The sequence below is a fragment of the Narcine bancroftii genome, chromosome 1 (assembly GCF_036971445.1).
Source record: "Narcine bancroftii isolate sNarBan1 chromosome 1, sNarBan1.hap1, whole genome shotgun sequence".
NCBI lineage: Eukaryota > Metazoa > Chordata > Chondrichthyes > Torpediniformes > Narcinidae > Narcine > Narcine bancroftii.
This window is the reverse complement of record NC_091469.1, coordinates 450,576,475-450,596,828: the sequence shown is the minus strand read 5'-3', so window position 1 is coordinate 450,596,828 and position 20,354 is coordinate 450,576,475. Positions and strand designations below refer to the sequence as shown.

At 42.8% G+C, this 20,354-nt stretch overlaps 1 protein-coding gene across 1 annotated transcript in view; it reads left to right on the top strand.

Moving 5' to 3' along the window:
* The window catches only part of gad2 (glutamate decarboxylase 2), an 83,531-nt gene that overhangs the window by 19,546 nt on the left and 43,631 nt on the right, over positions 1 to 20,354 (top strand). Inside the window, exons 4-5 of the mRNA XM_069932071.1 lie at positions 13,644 to 13,759; positions 14,768 to 14,847. Coding sequence (XP_069788172.1) covers positions 13,644 to 13,759; positions 14,768 to 14,847 — 196 coding nt within the window. The remainder of the gene's footprint in view (positions 1 to 13,643; positions 13,760 to 14,767; positions 14,848 to 20,354) is intronic.

Sequence of the window (20,354 nt, the reverse complement as noted above, 5' to 3'; positions counted from 1 at the left end):
TACCGTTTTGCTCAGAATATTCTCTTACAGGATTTATTTGCCAAACATGTCTCATACCCATTTTCCCTCCTGATTTCTTAAGTGTATACTCACATCTCTTGTACTCATGTGATTTGTTTAATCTCAATTGACTACTCCGATGAATGCCTCCTTTTCTTCTGACCAAAACCTCAATATCTCCCAAAATCCTGCCATCCTTGCCCTTTACTCTAATAAGAACATGTTGGCCCTAATCTCTCCTTCTCGCACATTTAAAAGTCTCATATTTCCCAGACATCTATTTAATTGCTAACGCCCTCTTCCATTTAACCTTCACAAATTCCTCTTTCCTGTGTTCGAAATGAACCTTACCCCAATTTAGAACTTTAACTTTTCCATAACTATTTAAAAACTAATTATTGATTTTTTTTCTCTCACTGGTCTCAAAGTATAAAGCATGTAAGTTACAAATTGAGAAGATAAAAGTTCTGCATTTTCAATAATGCTTAATCATTTATGAAGAAACTCCCACAAATGACCCAATTATTTTTAATTTTCAATTTCATTTAATTGAAAGTAATTTGAATCCAAATCACAAGAACTAATTTCAACATCTCTACGAGCATGTCTTTTTTCTAGATTTCCATCTGGCATTCCAAACTTGATCAAAATAGCCTGCAACACTGTGGAGAAGAGGGAAGGGGAGTCTCTGCTTTGTTATTCTGAAAATTCTCTCCCATTTGTTGATGAGTTGATGAGAGACCAAAAGCATGGTAGCATGGTAGACACTTGAACAGGTGACAAAGTGGCTAAACAAATGATTTTTTTTTAAAGCAGTTAAAAATAATATACCCAGTCTCATTGTAGTTGTCCTACTGTGCAATGGAGAGACTTTTTTGTTGTATAATTGCAAATTGTACCCTGAAGGTATTGGCACTGTTATTGACACTTATAAATATCACAGTGCACTTTTTTTAGACTAATTCATGTGGAAATCGGGTCAAGGAGAGTGAAAAGGCATGGTGATGAGAATGATGTACTCCTGACAGAAAAAGAGGAGCAAAATTAAACTCCTGATCTAGAGTTGTGCAAAATCAGCAATTATGGATAGGCTTTTTGAATAAGAGGGGTAAACCGGTTGAAGACTGTTGTCTCCGTGAAGCGAGGTTTGCCAGCGTGGCTGGTCTGGCATTTCAATGACAAATTCTGCAGAGTTAGCCAATGTTCAATAATTCTTCACCTTAAACCACCGCAGAACCATAGTGTTTCATGCATATACCCAATTGTTGTGGTTTTGGGCAACACTAAGGGGAAACCACTACTGTAACCTTAATAAGACCTTGGCCCATCTCCAAATAGAGACTAATTAATTCTTCTGAGCGATTTGAATGTCAGAGTTGAAAGGGAAATGAGCCTTTCGTAAGATGAGATCAACATGAAAGAAGTAGGCAAGACTGACTCCGTCAGGGTCTTTATTTTGACTGAATACTTGGAGCATGGCTTCATCAGAGCAAACATCCTGTTTCATCAGAGAAGCAAGCTCAAGATGTCATGGCAACACCCTTTCCAAGACCCTGGGAGCTGCAAGGTTATATCATCATCTGGTGGAGTGATAGAAAAGATTTCCAGACCGTGATATGCTATGACCATTAAATAATCTGCTCTATTTGCTCATCAAATTGGCACAAAATCAAAAGCACCAATAGAACTTGGTCCTGTTGGTCAATGTGAAACCTCCCAAGGACACCTCAAAGCCAACTCTTTATGGACAATGTCTTGAAATCAATCTGTTAACCTTCCCCATGTGAGCTGCAAAGTGTCCAGATTTTGGGCTGCTCTGAAGTCCACCATAACTGGCTTCTGTGAAAAGATTTTTCATTCAATCTTCCAACAAGAACCAGAATGGCCAGGTTGAAAACTAATTAATCCAAGATGTAAAGATAGATTGGAAGCTCCACTTTTCCTGAATGAGAAAAAGAAGGTCCACGTGTATCTGAAAGCAGAGGTCCAGCGGAAAACTAACCAAAGCACAGAAGATGGATGGGGGGAATGCAAGAGACTTAACAACCTGCTAATAGCCATCTGCGGTCCCAATATCCATGGCTTCTCTCCACCGTGAGCCAGGAATATGGCCTACTTGCATGCACTTTTAACGAACTCTGAACTTGGACCCCCAGATCACTCTGTACATTAATGCTTTTAAGAGTCCTGTGATTTATTATATACTTTTCCTTGAATTTGACCTCCCAAAGTGGAACATTTAACCTGATTGAATGCCATCAGCCATTTCACTTCCCAAGTCTGTGACTGATCTACAGTATATCCTATTGATTCTTTGATATCCCTCTACACTGTCCACAACTCCACCAATCTTGGAATCATCTATGAACTTTACAACCCACTTGGGTACTGTCTAGGACTACTTTCTTTCCATAGAAAGAGATTCACTGGGGCATTGGCTGGAATGGATGACTTTAGATATATTTGATAAATTGTGCAGGCTGAGAGTGTTCTTACTGGAGGACTAGGGATGACCTTATAGAAATTGAGGGGCATACTGTAGATAGGTTCAATACACACAGCCCATTTCCAAGAGTGGGGGAGACATGTGAGAGGGGTTATTATTTAAAGGTGATCTGTTGGTCAAGTTTTCTTTGCACACAAAGTGTGGTAGGTATGTTGAACTAGATGCCAGAGCATATTAAAGAGGCTGGTACAATTACACCATCCAAAAAGACATTGGATGTGGATAAGAAAAGAGTGGAACGATGTGGGGAAAATTAGGCAAAATGGGATTGATGAAGATTGGTAGTCAGCATGGATGAGTTGGGACGAAGGACTCGCTTACATTCTATATGGCTCTATGAAATAAACACCTCAACTTGAAAATAAGACTTCACCCATCCACCTACACTGTCAGCAACCACCTGCTCCACCTGTGGAAAAGACCAACATTGGCTCGTGAGCTATGTCGAGACCAACAAATCCAGACTGGATACAAGCTATCCCAGGTACTACTTAAGGAGGAGGAGGAGGAGGAGGAACATTTTCCTTCCCACTAATTGGGATGAGCATATAACTTACCTTTTACATCTTTCACATCCTTCCAGAATTTAACTTCAAGACTTCAAGCACCAACAAACCTTGTTGGTTGACACCTTCAGAGTGGACACAATATCAATCAGCAAAATGGAGAGTGAACTATCAATCCAAATATTTAACATGAATGTGACCAAATGTGAATCCATGAGCTATGAGGTTAAAAGTCTGAAGATGCTGAAGAACTGAAACAACACGCAAAAGTGCTGAAGGAACTCAATGTTTCATACAGCATCCCTGGAAAGCAATAAGCAGTCGACATTTCAGGCCTGAGCCCTTCAGGGACGCGGAAGATCAGACAAATGCCGAAATATGCCAGTGCGGGGTTGAGTGGGGTGGGAGATGGGAAAAGGAGGTGGGGGGGGAGGGGAAGATGATAGAAGCACAGGCTTAGGGGAGTAGGTTGATATTGATGGGTGGTTACATCTGAAATCAGTATTTGAAAGTATCTTGGTTATTTGTTCTGAGATCCCGGGTATATTCGTGTCTTTGGGTGGGCTGGGGGCCACACATATTTTGGTGGAAGCTACAATAGTCTTGTTTCATTTGCAAGCACATTAGCAAAATGTGTGCTTGAATGTGACGTTTGTTTCTCATTGAGTTGGCGAGGAAACAACATTCCTCTGGCACACTTGGCTGTCAGGCTCACAAATACAGTTTTATTATCATCTGCACTCCCTTTATTTGGATGCTCATGCTCATTTTCTCAACAATTCATATCAGGACAACTTGTTTTTAAAATTTTATTTCTTTATTGTTGAGCTCCTTATTGAATAAATTCTAGTTCAATTTGAATCAAATGGATATATGGTTTACAACCTATTTCATGACACCCCAAAAAAATCTCATTCATTATTATCTGGACTATTTTGATCATCAAGAAATAAGCATGAATATTTGTTTAATAAATGAAAGTTTCAAAATGGCAAATTGAATTTGCGGTAAAAGGTATGTACATTTTACTTCACAAAACTCCTGTAATTTAATAGTTAACATTTCAGATGAAAGGTTTCTTGTCCTGAATTGTTAACTGTTTTCTCTCTCCTTGTTTACTGCTTGATTGGGTGAATTCTTCCATTATTTCTGGTTCTGTTTGTAACTTAACAGTTTTTGGAATATTGTATGACTAACCTTATTCATTTGTACCCCCATGGTGTGTATAAACTTTCACCTTGGGATATACTTTCTTTTGCAGAATCTTTCAAGAGGTTTGCATTTATCCCTGAAAATTTGCATGGCAACTCAGCTGTGATTCAGGGGTTTACTTTAAGCTGTGCGCTCACTGCTTGGCCAAAACCGGATAACTCTTCAGAAATTTGAAGGGATAATTAGTGGCTGTGCTGCAATACAGTTCATTGATCATAGATTCTCTCAGGCTTTTATGTAAATGTGCAGCATCTTCTTTCTCTTATCACCTTGTACAATGACTTTATTTTTAGCAGACCGGCTGATCCAATTGAATGTGACGTGTTTTGAGTGAAGTTCCAGCAGCTGAACCTTTGCCAGCTCATGAACTACGTGGGGACTCAGAGAGGGAAGCCGTCACTAGTTAGAACTGGTACTTATAAGTTCGAGAACATCCCAAAATGGGACTGGTAGTATTATCACCCACTGCCCTTAATGAGGCAATCAGCACCAATTGGAGGGTCCCTACCAGTGGACTCGCAAATCCTAACATGAATCCAACTATCCTGGAATCCATGGTTAATAAACAAACTAGGATTCCATGAACCTGATTGCTAGTTCAGATCAGAGTCATTCACACTGCATCTTTCCACAGCTCAGCATGAAGTAATGACCTTATCACTCTGCTGACGTAACTTAATTTCCCAATACAGTAAAGCCCCTATTGTCTGTAATTCAAGCAAACAGCAGCCTCAAACAATTGGCAACAAAATCACAGAAAAAAAAAGGTAAAAAATAAGGAAGTTTAAAATTGGCATGCCTCGCCATTGGTTCACCTATCACATAACACACAAGAAGAAAATTCACTTATCCAGCATCCACCCATCCCCATAGGTGCTGGATACCAGTAATTTTACTGTACATTGTTTTCGAAATGTACAAAAGTCTCACAAAAATAATCCAGATGCCTTCTATGTCCCTTCTACTCTATCTAGATCACCCTCCACATGCATGAGTGATAGAGCAATATTAGATAGGCTGGTTCTTTATTCCCAAGACCAGATGAAGCAAAGGAGTGGTTTTCAAACTTCCCCTCCCCCCCACCCCCCAAGTCATCAGGACAGCTTCCTTCCCAATGCCATCAGATTCCAGAATAATCAATGAACCAAAGACACTGTCTTACTTTTCGTGCATATTTTTGATTTATAGTAATGTTGTAAGATGGTTATAATATGAATGTTTGCCTACGATGCTGGCGCAAAACACCGAATTTCATGACTTGTTCATGACCATAAATTCTGATTCTGATTCTGAATGAGCTGTGAGAAGAAACTGTAGAAGAAGGCACAATTATGACATGCAAAATCCATTTTGACAGATACATTGATAGGAAGGACTGAGAACAATAGGGACCAAGTGCAGGCAAATGGGAGAAGCCCAGAATGCCATTTCGGTTAAAATGGCCAAGTTGGGCTGAAGGGCCTGTTCCGTGCTGTATGAACTCTACAGTTTCTTCATGCAGCTCAATTGAGATACAGAGCATCAGCTTACTTTGAGCCAACTAAATGAAGAAAAAAAACGGCAAATATGGGAAATATAAAATAAAAACAGAAAAGGTCGAATCACTGCAGCATTAACTCTGGTTTTCCAGCTCCGTGAGCTGCTGAGTATTTCCAGCAATTTCTGCTTTTACTTTGCCCACTAACCCAGGTTTCTAAATATCAGCCAATTTTATTTATCAAGTTGCTTCACAATGTCCATTTGTGCCCTTTCATCACAAATGTGAATGTAATGGCCTCAAACTCATACTAAATTTTTCACCCAGAGTGCAAATGGCTGGCTGCACACTTCAAAGCACTGCTGGAATTAACTGTTGAGATTAGAAATCATATCTTCCTCTCCTGTTCCCATAAAATTTTACACTGTTGCTTTAAAATGATGAACAACTCAAGGTTTCTCAGTTACATTTTTTAACAATAAATGTCAAGTTGCCGATAAAGTAGAAAATAAATCACAGAGAGTGAAAGCTGCTGCAGAACATGAGCTGTTAGTATAACCTATCAGCAGATTACTGATAATAAAAGCAGAAAATACTGGAAACATTAGCCAACACCTTTGGAAAGTGCATCAGTTAATCAAATCTCACCCGATTGATGATATACTCTCTATCCAATTCCTTTTCCAAATTCTCTGCTACTGAAAACAAACTTCTCTCTCTATCCCAATTCCTATTGAGAATCATGGATCTGAAACATGAACTGTGTTTCTCTTTCCACAGATGCTGCCAGATCAGTTGAGTGTTACCAACATTTTATAATTTTATTTCAGATTTCCAGCATGCAATTTGTTTGATTTTAAGTAGATTTTTAAGTAAAATCTGAAATCTAAGAGAATGGATGCATGGTCTTTATATGTTTTAAATAAAACCATAGAACATTACAGAAAAACAGACCTCTTCAGTCCTTCTAGTCCATGCTAAACCATTTTTTGCCTAGTCCCATTGAACTGCACCTAGTCCATAGCCCTCCATATTTCTCCCATATTTCTCTTCTTAAATATTAATATTGAGCCCACATTCACCCCTTCAGCTGGCAGCTTGTTTCACACCCGCACCACTCTGTATGTGAAGAATTTCCCCCTCATGTTCCTCCTAAACCTTTTCCCCTGTCACTCTTAACCTCTATCCTCTAGTATGTATCTCACCTACCCTGAGTAAATCTACATTTACTCCGGTCTATCCCCCTCATAATTTTAAATACCTCTATCAAATCTCCCCACATTCCTCTACGCTCCATGGAATAAAGTCCTAACCTGCCTAACCTTTCTCTGTAACTCAGTTCCTGAGGTCTGGGCAACATCCTAGTAAATCTTCTCTGAATTCTTTTCATCTTATTGATATCTTTCCAGTAGTAAAGTGGCCAAAACTACACACAATACTCCAAATTTGGCCTCACCAATATCTTATTTAACTTTAACATCCCAACTCCTGTACTCAATACTTTGAATTATAAAGATCAATATGCCAAAATATCTCTTTACAACTGTATTCACCTGTGACGCCACTTTCAAGGAATTATATATTAGTATTCGCAGAGCCCTCTGTTCTACAATACTCCTCAGTTCCATACCATTTATCTTGTCCTTTCTTAGTTTTTCCTTCCAAAATGCAACACATCACACTTGTCTGCATTAAATTCCATCTGCCATTTTTACAGGGAGTCCAGATCACTCTGCAAGCTTTGAAAACTTTATTCACTGTCCACACCTCCAATCTTAGTGTCATCTGCAAACTTGCTGATCCAATTTACCACATTATCATCTAGATCATTGATATAATGACAACCAGGAATGGTCCCAGCACCAATCCCTAAGGCACACCACTAGTCACAGGCCTCCAATCTGAGAAGAAACCATCCACCACTACTCTCTGGCTTCTCCTGTCCAGCCTTTGTTGAATCAAGTTCACTACTTCATCATAAATACCTAGCATCTGAACCTTCCTGATCAACCTCCCATAAGGGACCTTGTCAAAGGACTTACTAAAGTCTATGTAGACAACATTCACAGCCTTTCCTTCATCAACGTTCCTTGTAATCTTCTCGAAAAACTCTATAAGGTTAGTTAACACAACCTACCACGCAAAAAGCCATGTTGACTATCTCTAATCAGTCCATGGCTATTCAAATAATTGTATATCTGATCTCTTAAAACACCTACACCTGATGTCAGGCTTACTGGCTTATAATTTCAAGGATTAATTTTGGTGCCTTTTTTAAACAAAAAAACAACATGAGCTACCCTCCAATCTTCTGGTACTATTCCCATGGCTAAGAATATTTTAAATATTTCTACCAGTGCCTTTGCAATTTATAAACTAGTTTTCCTCAAGGTCCAAGGGAATAGCTTGTCAGGCCCTGGGGATTTATCCACCCTTTAAGACAGAAAGCATTTCCTCCTCTTTAATCTGTATAGGTTCCATGACTTCATTGCCTGTTTTCCTTACTTCCCATGACTCTGCTCCCTTTTCCTGAATGAATACCAGTGAAAAAAAAATTAAGATCTCTTCCATCTCTTTTGACTCCATACAAAGCCAATCACTCTGATCTACAAGGGGGCCAACTTTTTCCCTTACTATCCTTTTACTCTTTATATACCAGTGGAAATTCTTAATATTTTTCTTCACACTGCCTTCCAAAGCAACCTAATCACTATGTTTAGCCCCTCCTGATTTCTTTCTTGAGGTTTATCTTGCATTTTTTTATACTCCTCAATACCTCATTTGCGCCAAACCAGATCGCAATATCCTTCAAAAACCAAGGATTCCTATGCCTTCTAACCTCACCTTTGATCCTTGATGCAAAATCTGTACTTTCAAAGTTTCACCTTTGAAGGTCCCCCACATGCTTCACACATCCCTGCCTGAAAACAGTTTCTCCCAATCCATGCATTCTAGATCCTTTCTCAATTCCTCAAAATTTGCTTTTCTCCAAGTTAGAAACTCAACCTGAGGCCCAGAGCTATCCTTCTGCATAATTAACTTGAAACTAATGGCATTATGACCACTGGACCCAAAATGTTCCCCTGCACATACGTCTGTCACCTGTCCTGTCTCGTTCCCTAGTAGGAGATCCAGTATTGCCCTCTCTCTAGTTCGTATCCCTATATGTTGATTTAAGAGTCCTTTTACAGTATGAAAGTCCCATTCAATATGTGGAAAAAGTTAAAATCCAGCCTTAAGTTTCCTGCAGTTGTCTGGTATCTCTCTACAGATTTGCTCCTCCAATTCTCGCTAACTATTAAGCAGTCTATAATACAGCCCCATGAGTGTGGTCACACCTTTTGTCAATAATGCATGCATAACAAAATCTCTTTGTGTTGATTATCAAAAAATGGCAGCTTTTTATCACCACAGTATTAGTCCTACTACTGATGTCGGGCTCACCGGCCTATAATTTCCAGGGTTATATTTGGAGCCTTTTTTAAACAACGGAACATGAGTTACCCTCCAATCTTCTGGCACCACTCCCATGGCTAAGGATATTTTAAATATTTCTGCCAGAACCCTGCAATTGCTAAACGAGCTTTTTAAACTAGATTAGATCAGAACAATGATGTAGGTTCCCATACAAATTGATAGGGTGGTTGAGAAGATGTTATGCTGGCCTTTGTTAGTCAGGGGATTGAGTTCAAGAGCCACACGATAATGCTGCCACTCTATAAAACAAAAGTTAGACTGTGGCTGCTCACTAAGCATGTCTCAAACCAGCTCAAAAAATTGTGAGTGTGCTGCAGGCATCAGCCATCGGGAGGACGCTGACTCTGGGGCAAACAACGGGCTGGAAAATGACATCATTTCCACCCCACAGTGAATGAGGTTTCCTGGGAGTGAAAAACCAGTAAAGTCTTTTCAAACTGGATGCCATTTGAGTCAGAATACTTCTTTCTCTCATCATGACACAGCTTGACTAAGTTAGTGACCCCGACGGGCCCAACAGATTTTGGACCCCTCGTGGACATTGTGGCCATCCAGAATGCTGTCTCTCTCAAACTGTCTTCTTTTTGGTTGGCTCAGCCAGAGGTCTGGTTTGAGCAAGTTGAGGCATAATTTCAAATCAGACAAATAGTGACAGACACCACAAGTACTATTACATGGTGAGCACCCTGAACCAGGAGACGGCAGATCGCCTGATCGATTTCCTGCAGCATCCACTGGTTAATGACAGGCATGAATCGATTAAAGCACTCCCCATCTGAATGTTTGGACTTTCTCGCCACAAACGAACTGCGCAGCTGCTGCACGTGGATGGCCTAGGGGACCGTTCACCATTGGCATTAATGATTGATGTGCTGGTGGCTGATGGCCATGGGCCCTGCATGCTCTTGGAGCAATTTTTTCTGGAACAAATGCATGAAGCCTCTTATTAACAAAAGAGGATTTCAGTGACCCCCACAGGATGGCCACCCACGAGCATATTCTGTGGCAGCGAAGCAATAGGATGGGCGCCCATTCGCAATTAGTGCTGCGTCATGCCCGAAGGCCCAGGCTCCACATACTCCAGCAGCAAGGCAAAACACAGCCTCCAACAGAGATAACATCAACACAGATTCTTGGTGTTTCTACCACCAACAGTGGGTTCCGGAATGCGCCACTACCGATCTCCATGTGCATATTTGGGAAATGCTAGTGGCTACAGCGGCTGGCTACTGTGACAGCCTGCTATATGTCTAGTATAGGCACTCTGTATGCAGGTTCTTGGTGGACACTGGTGCTGAGATCAGTGTTCTCCCTCCTTCATGCCATGATACATGGAACAGGAAGGCAGGGCCACTGCTAACTGCAGCAAACAGCACTGCTATATGCAGGTGTGGATCTTGGTCCATACCCCTGAAGTTTGGGTCCAGCAAGTTCACCAAGATTACGCCATTTGGAATCTTTGAGTTTCTCAGGATGCTGTTCCGTCTGCAAAATACTGAACAGACATTCCAGCAGTGGATGGATGCAGCTGGGCGGGATATGGCATGTGTGTTCATTTAGAGTGCTGTTCCATTATCAGTGAAAGTAGAAGCCATCCACCAGTTCACCAGGCCCGACTCAGTTAAGTGTCTGCAAGAGTTCATGGGGGTGGTGAATTTTTACCACCGCTTTTTGCCTGCGGCAACCCACATCATTCAACCTCTGTTTGGTCTCATCACCATAAAAGCTAAAGAAATCACATGGCCGTAAGAAACAACAGCAGCTTTTGAGAAGGCCAAGGAAGCCCTGGCAAATGCCACACTCCTGGTCCATCCCCGTATGAATGTACCCACAGCCCTCACAGTGGACGCCTCTGAATTGGCAGTGGGCAGTGTCCTGCCATTCTTCCATCATCGATGGCCAATGGAAATCCCTGGCATTCTTCAGCAGGTGCCTATGGCTCCCCAGAGGTCAAATGCAGTGCCTTCAACAGGGAGCTGCTAGCCCTATATCTGGCCATCTGGCACTTTCGGTATTTCCTCGAAGGAAGGGAATTCACCATCTTCACTGACCACAAGCCCCTAACCTTCACCTTCACCAAAGTGTCGGACCCATGGACAACCCAGCAACAGCTCCACTTTTCTTATATCATGGAGTTTTCCACCTTGATAAAGCACATCTCCAATAAGAGAAATGTAGTTGTTGACGTGCTGTCATGCACTTCAGTACAGGAGGTGAATTTCCTAGCTTCAGGGGTAGATTACGCAGTGCTGGCAGAGGCTCAGTGCCAGGACAATGAGATTCTGGCATACAGGACTGCAGTCTAGGGCCTTCACCTGGAGGACGTCGCCATCAGATGAGAGGGTCAGACACTCCTTTGTGATGTATCCGCAAGCCAGCCTCGGCTCATCGTCCAGACCATTTGGAGGCACTGCATTTTTGACGCACTGCATGGTTATTCCATCCTTCCATCTGGGCAACCATTCGCCTTATAGCTGATCATTTCTTGTGGCACGGCCTCTGCAGGCAGGTCAGGCACTAGACCAGATCTCGCATGGACTGCTAAACCACCAAGGTGCAGCGCCATGTAAAGGCCTTGCTCTAGCCCTTCCAGACTACACAGCGAAGATTTGAGCATGTGCACGTGGACACTATGGGTCCCTTGCCAGTGTCCAAGGGGAGTGAGGTACCTGTTCACCATGGTGAACAGGTTCACGAGGTGGCCAGAGATGGTACCCCTCACTGACGCCACCACAGAATCATGCGCCAGGGGCCTAGTTTCTACCTGACTGTTGCATTTTGGCCTCTTGGCTCATGTTACCTTGGACAGGGGCGCACAGTTCACATCTGAGCTATGGACCGCGCTGTCACACTTGCTGGGAGCATAGCTCTACTGGATGGCGGTCTATCACCCAGGTCTATGACCTGATTGAGTGCTTCCACAGGCATTTAAAGATCACCCCCCCCCCCCCCAACTAATGGCATGCTTTCATGAACCAAACTGGGTAGATGAACTACTCTGGGTGCTGGTTGACATCCAGACAGCTCCCAAGGAGGACCTGAAGTCTTCGTCAGCGGAGATGGTATACACCATCATGGTGCTCAGAGAGTTTCTGCCCGCAGCTCACTGGCAGGAGGATATGCTATCAGAAGTGCTCATCAAATTGTGTGAGCAGCTCAGGAACCTACCCTCGATCCTAACTCCCACCATGGCACTAACACCCTTTGTGCTCAAGGGCTTACAATACTGTGAGTACATCTTTGTGTGAAGTGGCGCGCACAGACTACCTCTACAGCTGCCCTACAAAGGTCCATTCAGGGTGGTATGCCACAACGGCATGACTTGCAACCTGGATATCAGCAGGCGTGAAGAGACATTTACTATCAACCGTCTCAAGCCAGCGCACCTGAACCTTAACTGGCCGGTAACAGAGTTTGCATCACAAAGACAAGAGTGACCACCCAAACAGCCAGCGAATGTGCAGGCACCGGACGTTTCACCTCCTATCACCACTTCTGGTGGGGGGGGGGGGTGCATGGGCGGCTCACCTAAGCACATCTCAAACCAGCTCAAAAAAGTCTTGAGTGCGCTGCAAACGTCAGCTGTCGAGTGGACGCTAACTGCGGAGCAAACAGCGGGCTGGAAAATGATGTCACTTCCACCCTGTGGTGTGTGAGATTTCCTGGGAGTGCTGTTTAAAAACATGTGCATGAAAAACCAGTAACGTTTTTCTAGCTGGGCACCATTCAAGTCAGACTACTTCTTTCTCTCATTGCCACACAGCGCGACTACAAGACCACACTTCGAGTATTGTGTTCAGTTCTAGTCACCTCATTATTAAAAGGATATGGAAGTTTTGAGAGGGTGCAGATGAGATTTACCAGGATGCTTGCCTGGATTGCAGAACATGTCCTTTGAAGCAAGTTTCAGCGAGGAAGGTCTTTTCTCTTTGGAATAATGGAGAATGAAGCAACTTTTAAGAGTAGTATAAAATTATGAAATATGTAGAGTGGACTTTTTTCCCAAAGTGACAATGGCCAATACCAGAGGGCATCTCTTTTAGGTAAATGGAAGAAAGTTTGGGGGAGATGACAGTGGTAGGGTTTTTTTTAACACAGAGTGTGGGTGGCTGGAATGCATTGCTGGGTTGGTGGTGGAGGCTAATGCATCATAGACTCTTGGATAGGCATGTAAATAAAAGAAAAATGGAGGGTTAAGGGCTGAGAGGGAAGGAGGATTATAATAATGTGGAGCAGGTTTATATAGGACTGCACAACATTGTGAGCCAAAGGTCCCATACTCTCTTGTCCCATTCTATTCTCTTCAATATATTCTATAATATTGATTCAATTAAAGTTCAATTAAAGTGCAGCTGATATTTTCTGTTTAAAGGTAGTCAGTTATTGGATTGGTGTATCAGATAAGAATTAATGTTCTTCCACATTGCTTTGATGAAAACTGATGGTATCTCATTTTCTGATTTAGGGGGAGCCATATCAAACATGTATGCCCTGCTAATTGCACGTTACAAGCTGTTTCCTGAGGTGAAAGAGAAAGGAATGGCTGCCCTTCCCAAACTGATTGCCTTCACATCAGAACATGTACGACATTTTCATTATTTTTTATTCCTGTTGAAGCATTGTCTACATAAATGATGATTCTGCATATGCTTTCGAGGACTCTTGAGCAAGCAATGTTACGCTTTTTTTTATCCTTTTAGTTAATCTTTCCTGATGAGTAATTATTGATAAACATTCAGACAATAATCCAGTGTGTAACTAAATATTCTATTTAAATATTTCCATTGGCACGTTGTCATTTCATTTCCACAGTCAAGCTTCTATTTCTGATTCTGGATGTCGTCTTAACACTAAACCAATGAAGTATCAAATCCCACTGCCATGATGTAACCCCACAACAGGATAAGTATCAATCACTTCAAGTGTTATTATAATTGTTTGCTTCAGTAGCAAAATGATATTTTATTGAATAACTGATCGAGATCCTGAAACAGTTGAATATTCAGAGAATATTTCTAGAAAGGTGCATGGACTTGATGGGTCAGATAGTCTACTTCTGCACTGCCCTAGTCACCATCACATTGTCCCATCTCTTCTCTCCAATGGAGACACAAGATTCCTTGGTTCTCTTTTGAAACAGTGCAAGGAAGTTACCTTTGGTGCTGTATCCAATGTTTATTATGCAGTAAATATCACAAAGAAACAAGTTATTCCACAGCCGATGAAGGAAAACTGCAGTGGCTAGATGGGTTACTGAGTTTCCTATTCTTCAACAGGAAGTCCTTCAAAAGGTTCCCATTGGTTCTAAATGCTTTGGATATTCTAAGGACATAGGGTTATAAAATTCATCTTTTTCTTTCATCTTCTTTCTCTGTAATATTCTGGTACCAAAAACGTGAGTTTCACGTTGAGAAAGCACCAAAATGTTCACTATGCTCATTGATCAAGTATCAAATCAGCATCTTCAAAGGATATGAAGCAGAAATAATTAAGGGACAAGAATGCCTCACTTATGTAATGATCCTCGTCCTGCACGAGGTTGAGAGGATCCTGTTGATGTTACTCTCCTTATGTGTTGATGCCTTACAGAGTCATTTTTCAATCAGGAAAGCAGCCGCGGCTCTGGGGATTGGGACAGATGGAGTTGTTCTGATCAAGTGTGATGTAAGGTAGGTGGTTTTACCTATTTCCTGTCGAGCTTTCTCCTCCTTACGCAATGAGACTCTACTTCTGCATTCAACCAAGTTTAAGATCTTTTCTGATACGCAATCTGTTTGCATTTGCTCTGACCTCTGACTGGAGAGTGCTTGCAGTCAGTGCAGCAGGGAAGTAGGCAGGAGGTTCCAGTATGTGTCAGGCACAGCAAGCTTTGGGGAAGCTAAATTCTGGTCAAGTCTGCCCTCTTTGGTGGATGCGCGACAATCCAGAACACCACTAAGCAGAATAATAGAATTCCTCCCAGTGTACTGGTTAATAATATCAGATAATAAGCAAAACTTTAACCCAGAAAAGTGTGAAGTAATTCATTTTAGTAGCTCAAATATTGAAGGCAAAATTTAACATTAGTGGAGGTCTCTGGGCAATGTGGACCAACTGAGTGATCTTGGGATACATGTCCATCGGGCACTCAAAGCTGCTGAGTAGCTTTGTCAAGAAGGTGTGTGGTGAGTTCAAGAGCCTTGAGGTAAGACCCCACTTGGAAGGCTGTAGATGTTATAGAGGGGGTGCAGAGGCATTTTTACATGGATTGGCAAGCACATCTTACGAGGATAGGTTGAGTGAACTTGGCCTTTTGTCCTTAGAGCAAAGGAGGATGAGGGGTGACCTGGTAGATGTGCATGAGGTGATAAGAATGCATTGAGCATGTGGATGGCAGCTTTTTCCCAGGGCTGAAATGGCTAACATGAGGGGGCATAGCTTAAGGTGCCTGGGAGTAAATACAGGGGGAATACAAGAGGTACATTTTTCACGCAGAGGGTGGTGAGTTCATGGAATACACTGCTGTAATGATGGTTGAGGAAGGTACAATATGATCTTTTAAGGATCTATTACATATGTACATGGAATTCAGAAAAACAGCAGGTTACATAATAAGGAAATTCTAGGCAGTTTAGAGTAGGTTACTGGGTTGGCACAACACTGTGGGCTGAAGAGCCTGTATGAGCTGTAGATATTGATGTTCTATGTTCATTGTAAAGACAGAAAACGCTGGATACATTTTATTTTGTATTTCTAGTATTTTTTTTAATTTTCATCATGAGAGAATAACTCAATCTCTATTACTGTTGTCTGTTAGTTCTTGATGTTTGAAAAATATCATCAGCTTTTCAAATGACAATGATTACCATACTTGAGAAGTAATTTATTGCCTTTAATTATCTCTGGAATGACCAGAACTCACATTAATGCAGATATTTCCATTGTAACTACTGAAACTACCGTTAGTATCTTGCTACTGGTCTGAATCTTAATTTGTTCTGAGTACTGTTCTTTATTCACAGCATCACCTTATTTTATGCATAGATGTAACAAGGAGGAGGAGGCCATTTGGCCTATAAGGCCAATACTGGCTCCCAGAGAACAATCTTATTCTTCCATTCCTTCCCCTTTTATACCCAAACCCCTGCATGTAGATGCTGCCCTTATGCATGCTCATCAGCTCCCCTTTTTAAAAACCTTTTCTTACTACTAACCTACCCTAAGACATAACTCTGTGTCTGTATTCTTTGGTGTTTAGAACATTCAGAGGTGGCCTTATTCAGCATGTAAGATACTCAGGAGGATAAAAGTTGAGATATTTCCACGAGTAGGGAACTCACAAAAATAAGGGAATCGAAATGTGAAACTAAGGTGGATGAGACATTTCTCTCTCAGAAGGTAGTGAACCTCTGGAATTCTCTGTCCCCAAGGATAATGGAGACCAGATTGCTAGATATACTTAAGGAGAGATAGATAAGTATTTGAAAGATCTCAGGTTGTGGGCAGCTGGCACAGAAGAGGAGCTGAGACCAGCCTATATCAATCATGATCATGTTGAATGGTGGGACAGGGGCTTGAGGGGCTTGCTGACCTACTCCTTGTGACATGCTGTGGCAGCAGCAAGCAGACATAAATCACAAAAGACTGTACTACAGGCTTTATTCTGCTAAAAAATCTGTACACACCAGTTTCAGCTGTGGTGGTTCCCATGTGACTGGCTCAGGAGGGGCCGACTTAGGCTTATATTCGGGTTGGCTGATTGACAGCCGGCCAGGTGGAGTTAGCCCCCAGATGGTCCTTCTGCAGGTACAGAAATCGCCCCCTGCAGTCGGCCAGTGGTCGTATCACCACACTCCTGCTCCAGTTTTCTTGTGCTCTTGTATAGAGTAACCAATTAACTACCATCCGTCGCTATCATTAGATTTGCTCTTCCCTATGATGGTGACCATGTCTTCAGTGCTCTGTATCTAATTAAAGGACAGCATGACCCTTGTGTCATAGCACACAATGCTTCCCCTGAGAATTAAAATATTATGTAAGGCATATGATTTGCTTTGGCAGACAAGGTGAAGGAAAATCCACAAGGCTTCTACAGCTATAATAAAAGCAAAAGGACAGTAAGTGATAAAAATGGTTCCCTTGAAGATCAGAGTGGTCGGCTATGTATGGAGCCAGAAGAGATTGGGGAGATCTTAAATGGTTTCTTTGCATCTGTATTTACTCAGAAAACTGGCACAGAGTCTAGGGAAGTGAGGCAAACAAGCAGTAAGGTCATGGAACCTGTACATATTAAAGAAGAGGAAGTGTTTTCTGTCTTAAAGTGAATAAAGGTCAATTATCCCCCAGGGCCTGACAAATTAATCTCTCTTTCTTTGAGGGAGTCTAATGAAGAAATTGCGCATACATGGCAATTTTTGGTCAGTGTCGTGACATCGTCAATGAACTGACTCAGTATCTAAAAGTAAAAGACAAAAATTTCTTGTTTATTTTTATTAAGTGACGACATTGTTTAACGGGTTTAATGTATCTTATAGATTGAACTTTGAATAAATGGGATGGGGGTGAGGGAGGGAGGGAAGGGAGAGGGGAAAAGGGGATAAAATGACACTGTATATATTCAAGAGAAAAATTTCTGGATGTATTTTGATCAGTATGGTTCATAGTGTGAAAAATAAAAAAAAATTTAAAAATGGAGTAGGAAAGGTTACAGGCCTTGATGAAATGAAAGCAACGGGTGATCCTTGGGTGGCAGAGGTTGTTGTGCAGCAATTACAGTCGGTCCATCTATGCACTGGCACATTTCTCCTGAGAAAGGGCATCAGAGGACTCGTTGAGCTTTCCGGGCCAGTCCAATATGTCATAATTGTATGTGGAGAGGTCGATTCTCCACCTCAGGACTTTATAGTGTTTGATTTTACCTTTCTGCTGGTTGTTGAACATGAAGATGACTGCCCGTTGGTCAGTCAGCAGGGTAAAATGCTTACCGATGAGGTAATGCCTCCAGTGCTGTACCGCTTCAATGATAGCCTGGGCCTCTTTCTCGATGGAGGAATGCCGGATCTCGGGGCCCTGGAGGATGCATGAAAATAAAACTGCTATGAGCCTGCCTGCCTGGTTAAGTGTGATAGCCATGGCAAAGTCCGATCCATCACTCTCCACCTAAAATGGGGTGAATTAGTCCACTGTGTGCATCTTGGCCTTTGCAATGTTGGCTTTGATTCAGTTAAGTCCTTGTGGGCTTCTGCCGACAGGGTGAGAAACGGTAGCCCTAATGAGGGGTCAGGTCTTCTCCACTTAGCTGGAGAATGGGCATAGTAAGAGAAAAAAAAACAGGCAACTTTTTAGGTCCTTGAGGCAGTGAGGGAGGGCAAGTTATAACAGTGGGTGTATGTGGTTGAGGTCGGGGCTGATAACTTCATTCTCCACCGTATGACCTAGTATAGCAGCCGACATGTGCTGAAGTCACACTTCCCTGTATTATATGTCAAGTTAAGGTGCTTTGCATTTTGGAGGAACTTCTGGAGGTACCTGTCATGATCCTGCTGGTCTTGGCCACAGATAGTAACATTGTCAAGGTATGGAAAGATGGCCCGCAACCTGTGTTCATCCACCATCCAATCCATCTCCCTTTGGAAGTCAGACACCCCATTCATGACCCCGAAGTGGACTCTAAGGAAATTATACAGTTAGCCATCCGCCTCAAAGTACTGGCAGTCCGCGGGGCAAATGGGGAGTTGGCGGTATGCCATCTTATGGTCGATAGTGGAGAATACCCTGTATTGTGCGATCTGATTCACCATGTCGAGCATGCAAGGTAAGGGGCAGACATCTAGCTAGGTGAACCTGTTGATGGTCTGGGAGTGATCTATGACTATCCGATGTTTATCCCCACTCTACTACTACTACTTGGGCTCTCCAGGGGCTCATGCTTTATTCTATCACCCCCCCTCTGCGAGGAAGCATCTCCCCACTGACAATGAATCCCCTGTCATCAGCGCTGTATCACCGACTTTTAGTGGTGATAGGCTTACAGTCAGAGGAGAGATTAGTAAACAGGGCGAGGGGGGGGGGATCCGTTCCATGGAGAGGCCACATGTCAGGTGTGGTGATCTGGCTTGGTGATCGACCACATGGTGAGGGGGCGGTGGGCAGTTCACAAATTTCTCATTACAGACCATGAGGGCGGATGGGGCCCATCATACTCCGTAGTGACGCTCTTTAAGTTACATTGAATGTCCAACCCCAAAGTGACGGGTGCACAGAGCTCTAGCAATACAAGGAGCGCAAAGTCAATGTATACTGTGCCTTGGACCATCAGGGTACTGTACAGCTCCCGTGAACTTTTGTCAGTTTGGTTTGTGAGGCAAGGGATATGCTGTATTCCGTGGGCTGCACTTCCTGGGTGTATTGCTGAACAGTGTTAGGATGAATGAAGCTCTCAGTCCTACCACTGTCAAATAGGCATATGGTGGGGTGGCCGTTTACCTGAATGCTCATCTGACCCTGGAGAGTTGATGCAGTCAGTGTTGATCCAGGGTTACCGATGCCAGCATCAGCTCATTGTCCAAGGGGTGCCATTGTCTTCCAATCGTCCGACAAGATGGCGGTCATGATGGTAACCCCCAAGGCTCACATGCGGTCCCGTCATCGCTCACCAGAAGAGAAGAAGGAGAAAACGGAAGTGACATCATTGCAGTTGGTGATCTCCATAACGTGTGTGCGCAGGCTTCCCCATTCCCCGGAAGTGACGATCCCCATTCGCACATGGTGCTGCTGAGCTTGGGGCTTTACTTTGGCTTACTGACCATTGCATTGGGTGCATGTGGCATCCTTGGCAGGGCAGTGTTTCCTCAGATGCTTTCCCTGCCCACAGAAATAACCTGTCGGGAGGTCGTCGATGATGGCGGAAGTCAGGTTGGAATGGGAGAAGGTTTGCGATCCCGCCTTCCAAGATGGCGGTGCCCTTGTTCCCCATGAAACGGTCGCGTGCTCGCTGGAGAACGATTCAGCATTGTGGATGGTAACTTCTAAGGTGTTCACCAGCATGATGGTTTGAGGAAGGTTCAGTTGTTTCTGTTTGAGTAGTCTTTGTCTCATCAGCAGCAGTGTATGCTGTTCTGAACTCACAGCCTGGCAACTACAATCCCTTACAAGGGCCCTGATAAAGTCATTGAATGTCTCCTCGGGTCGCTGCCTG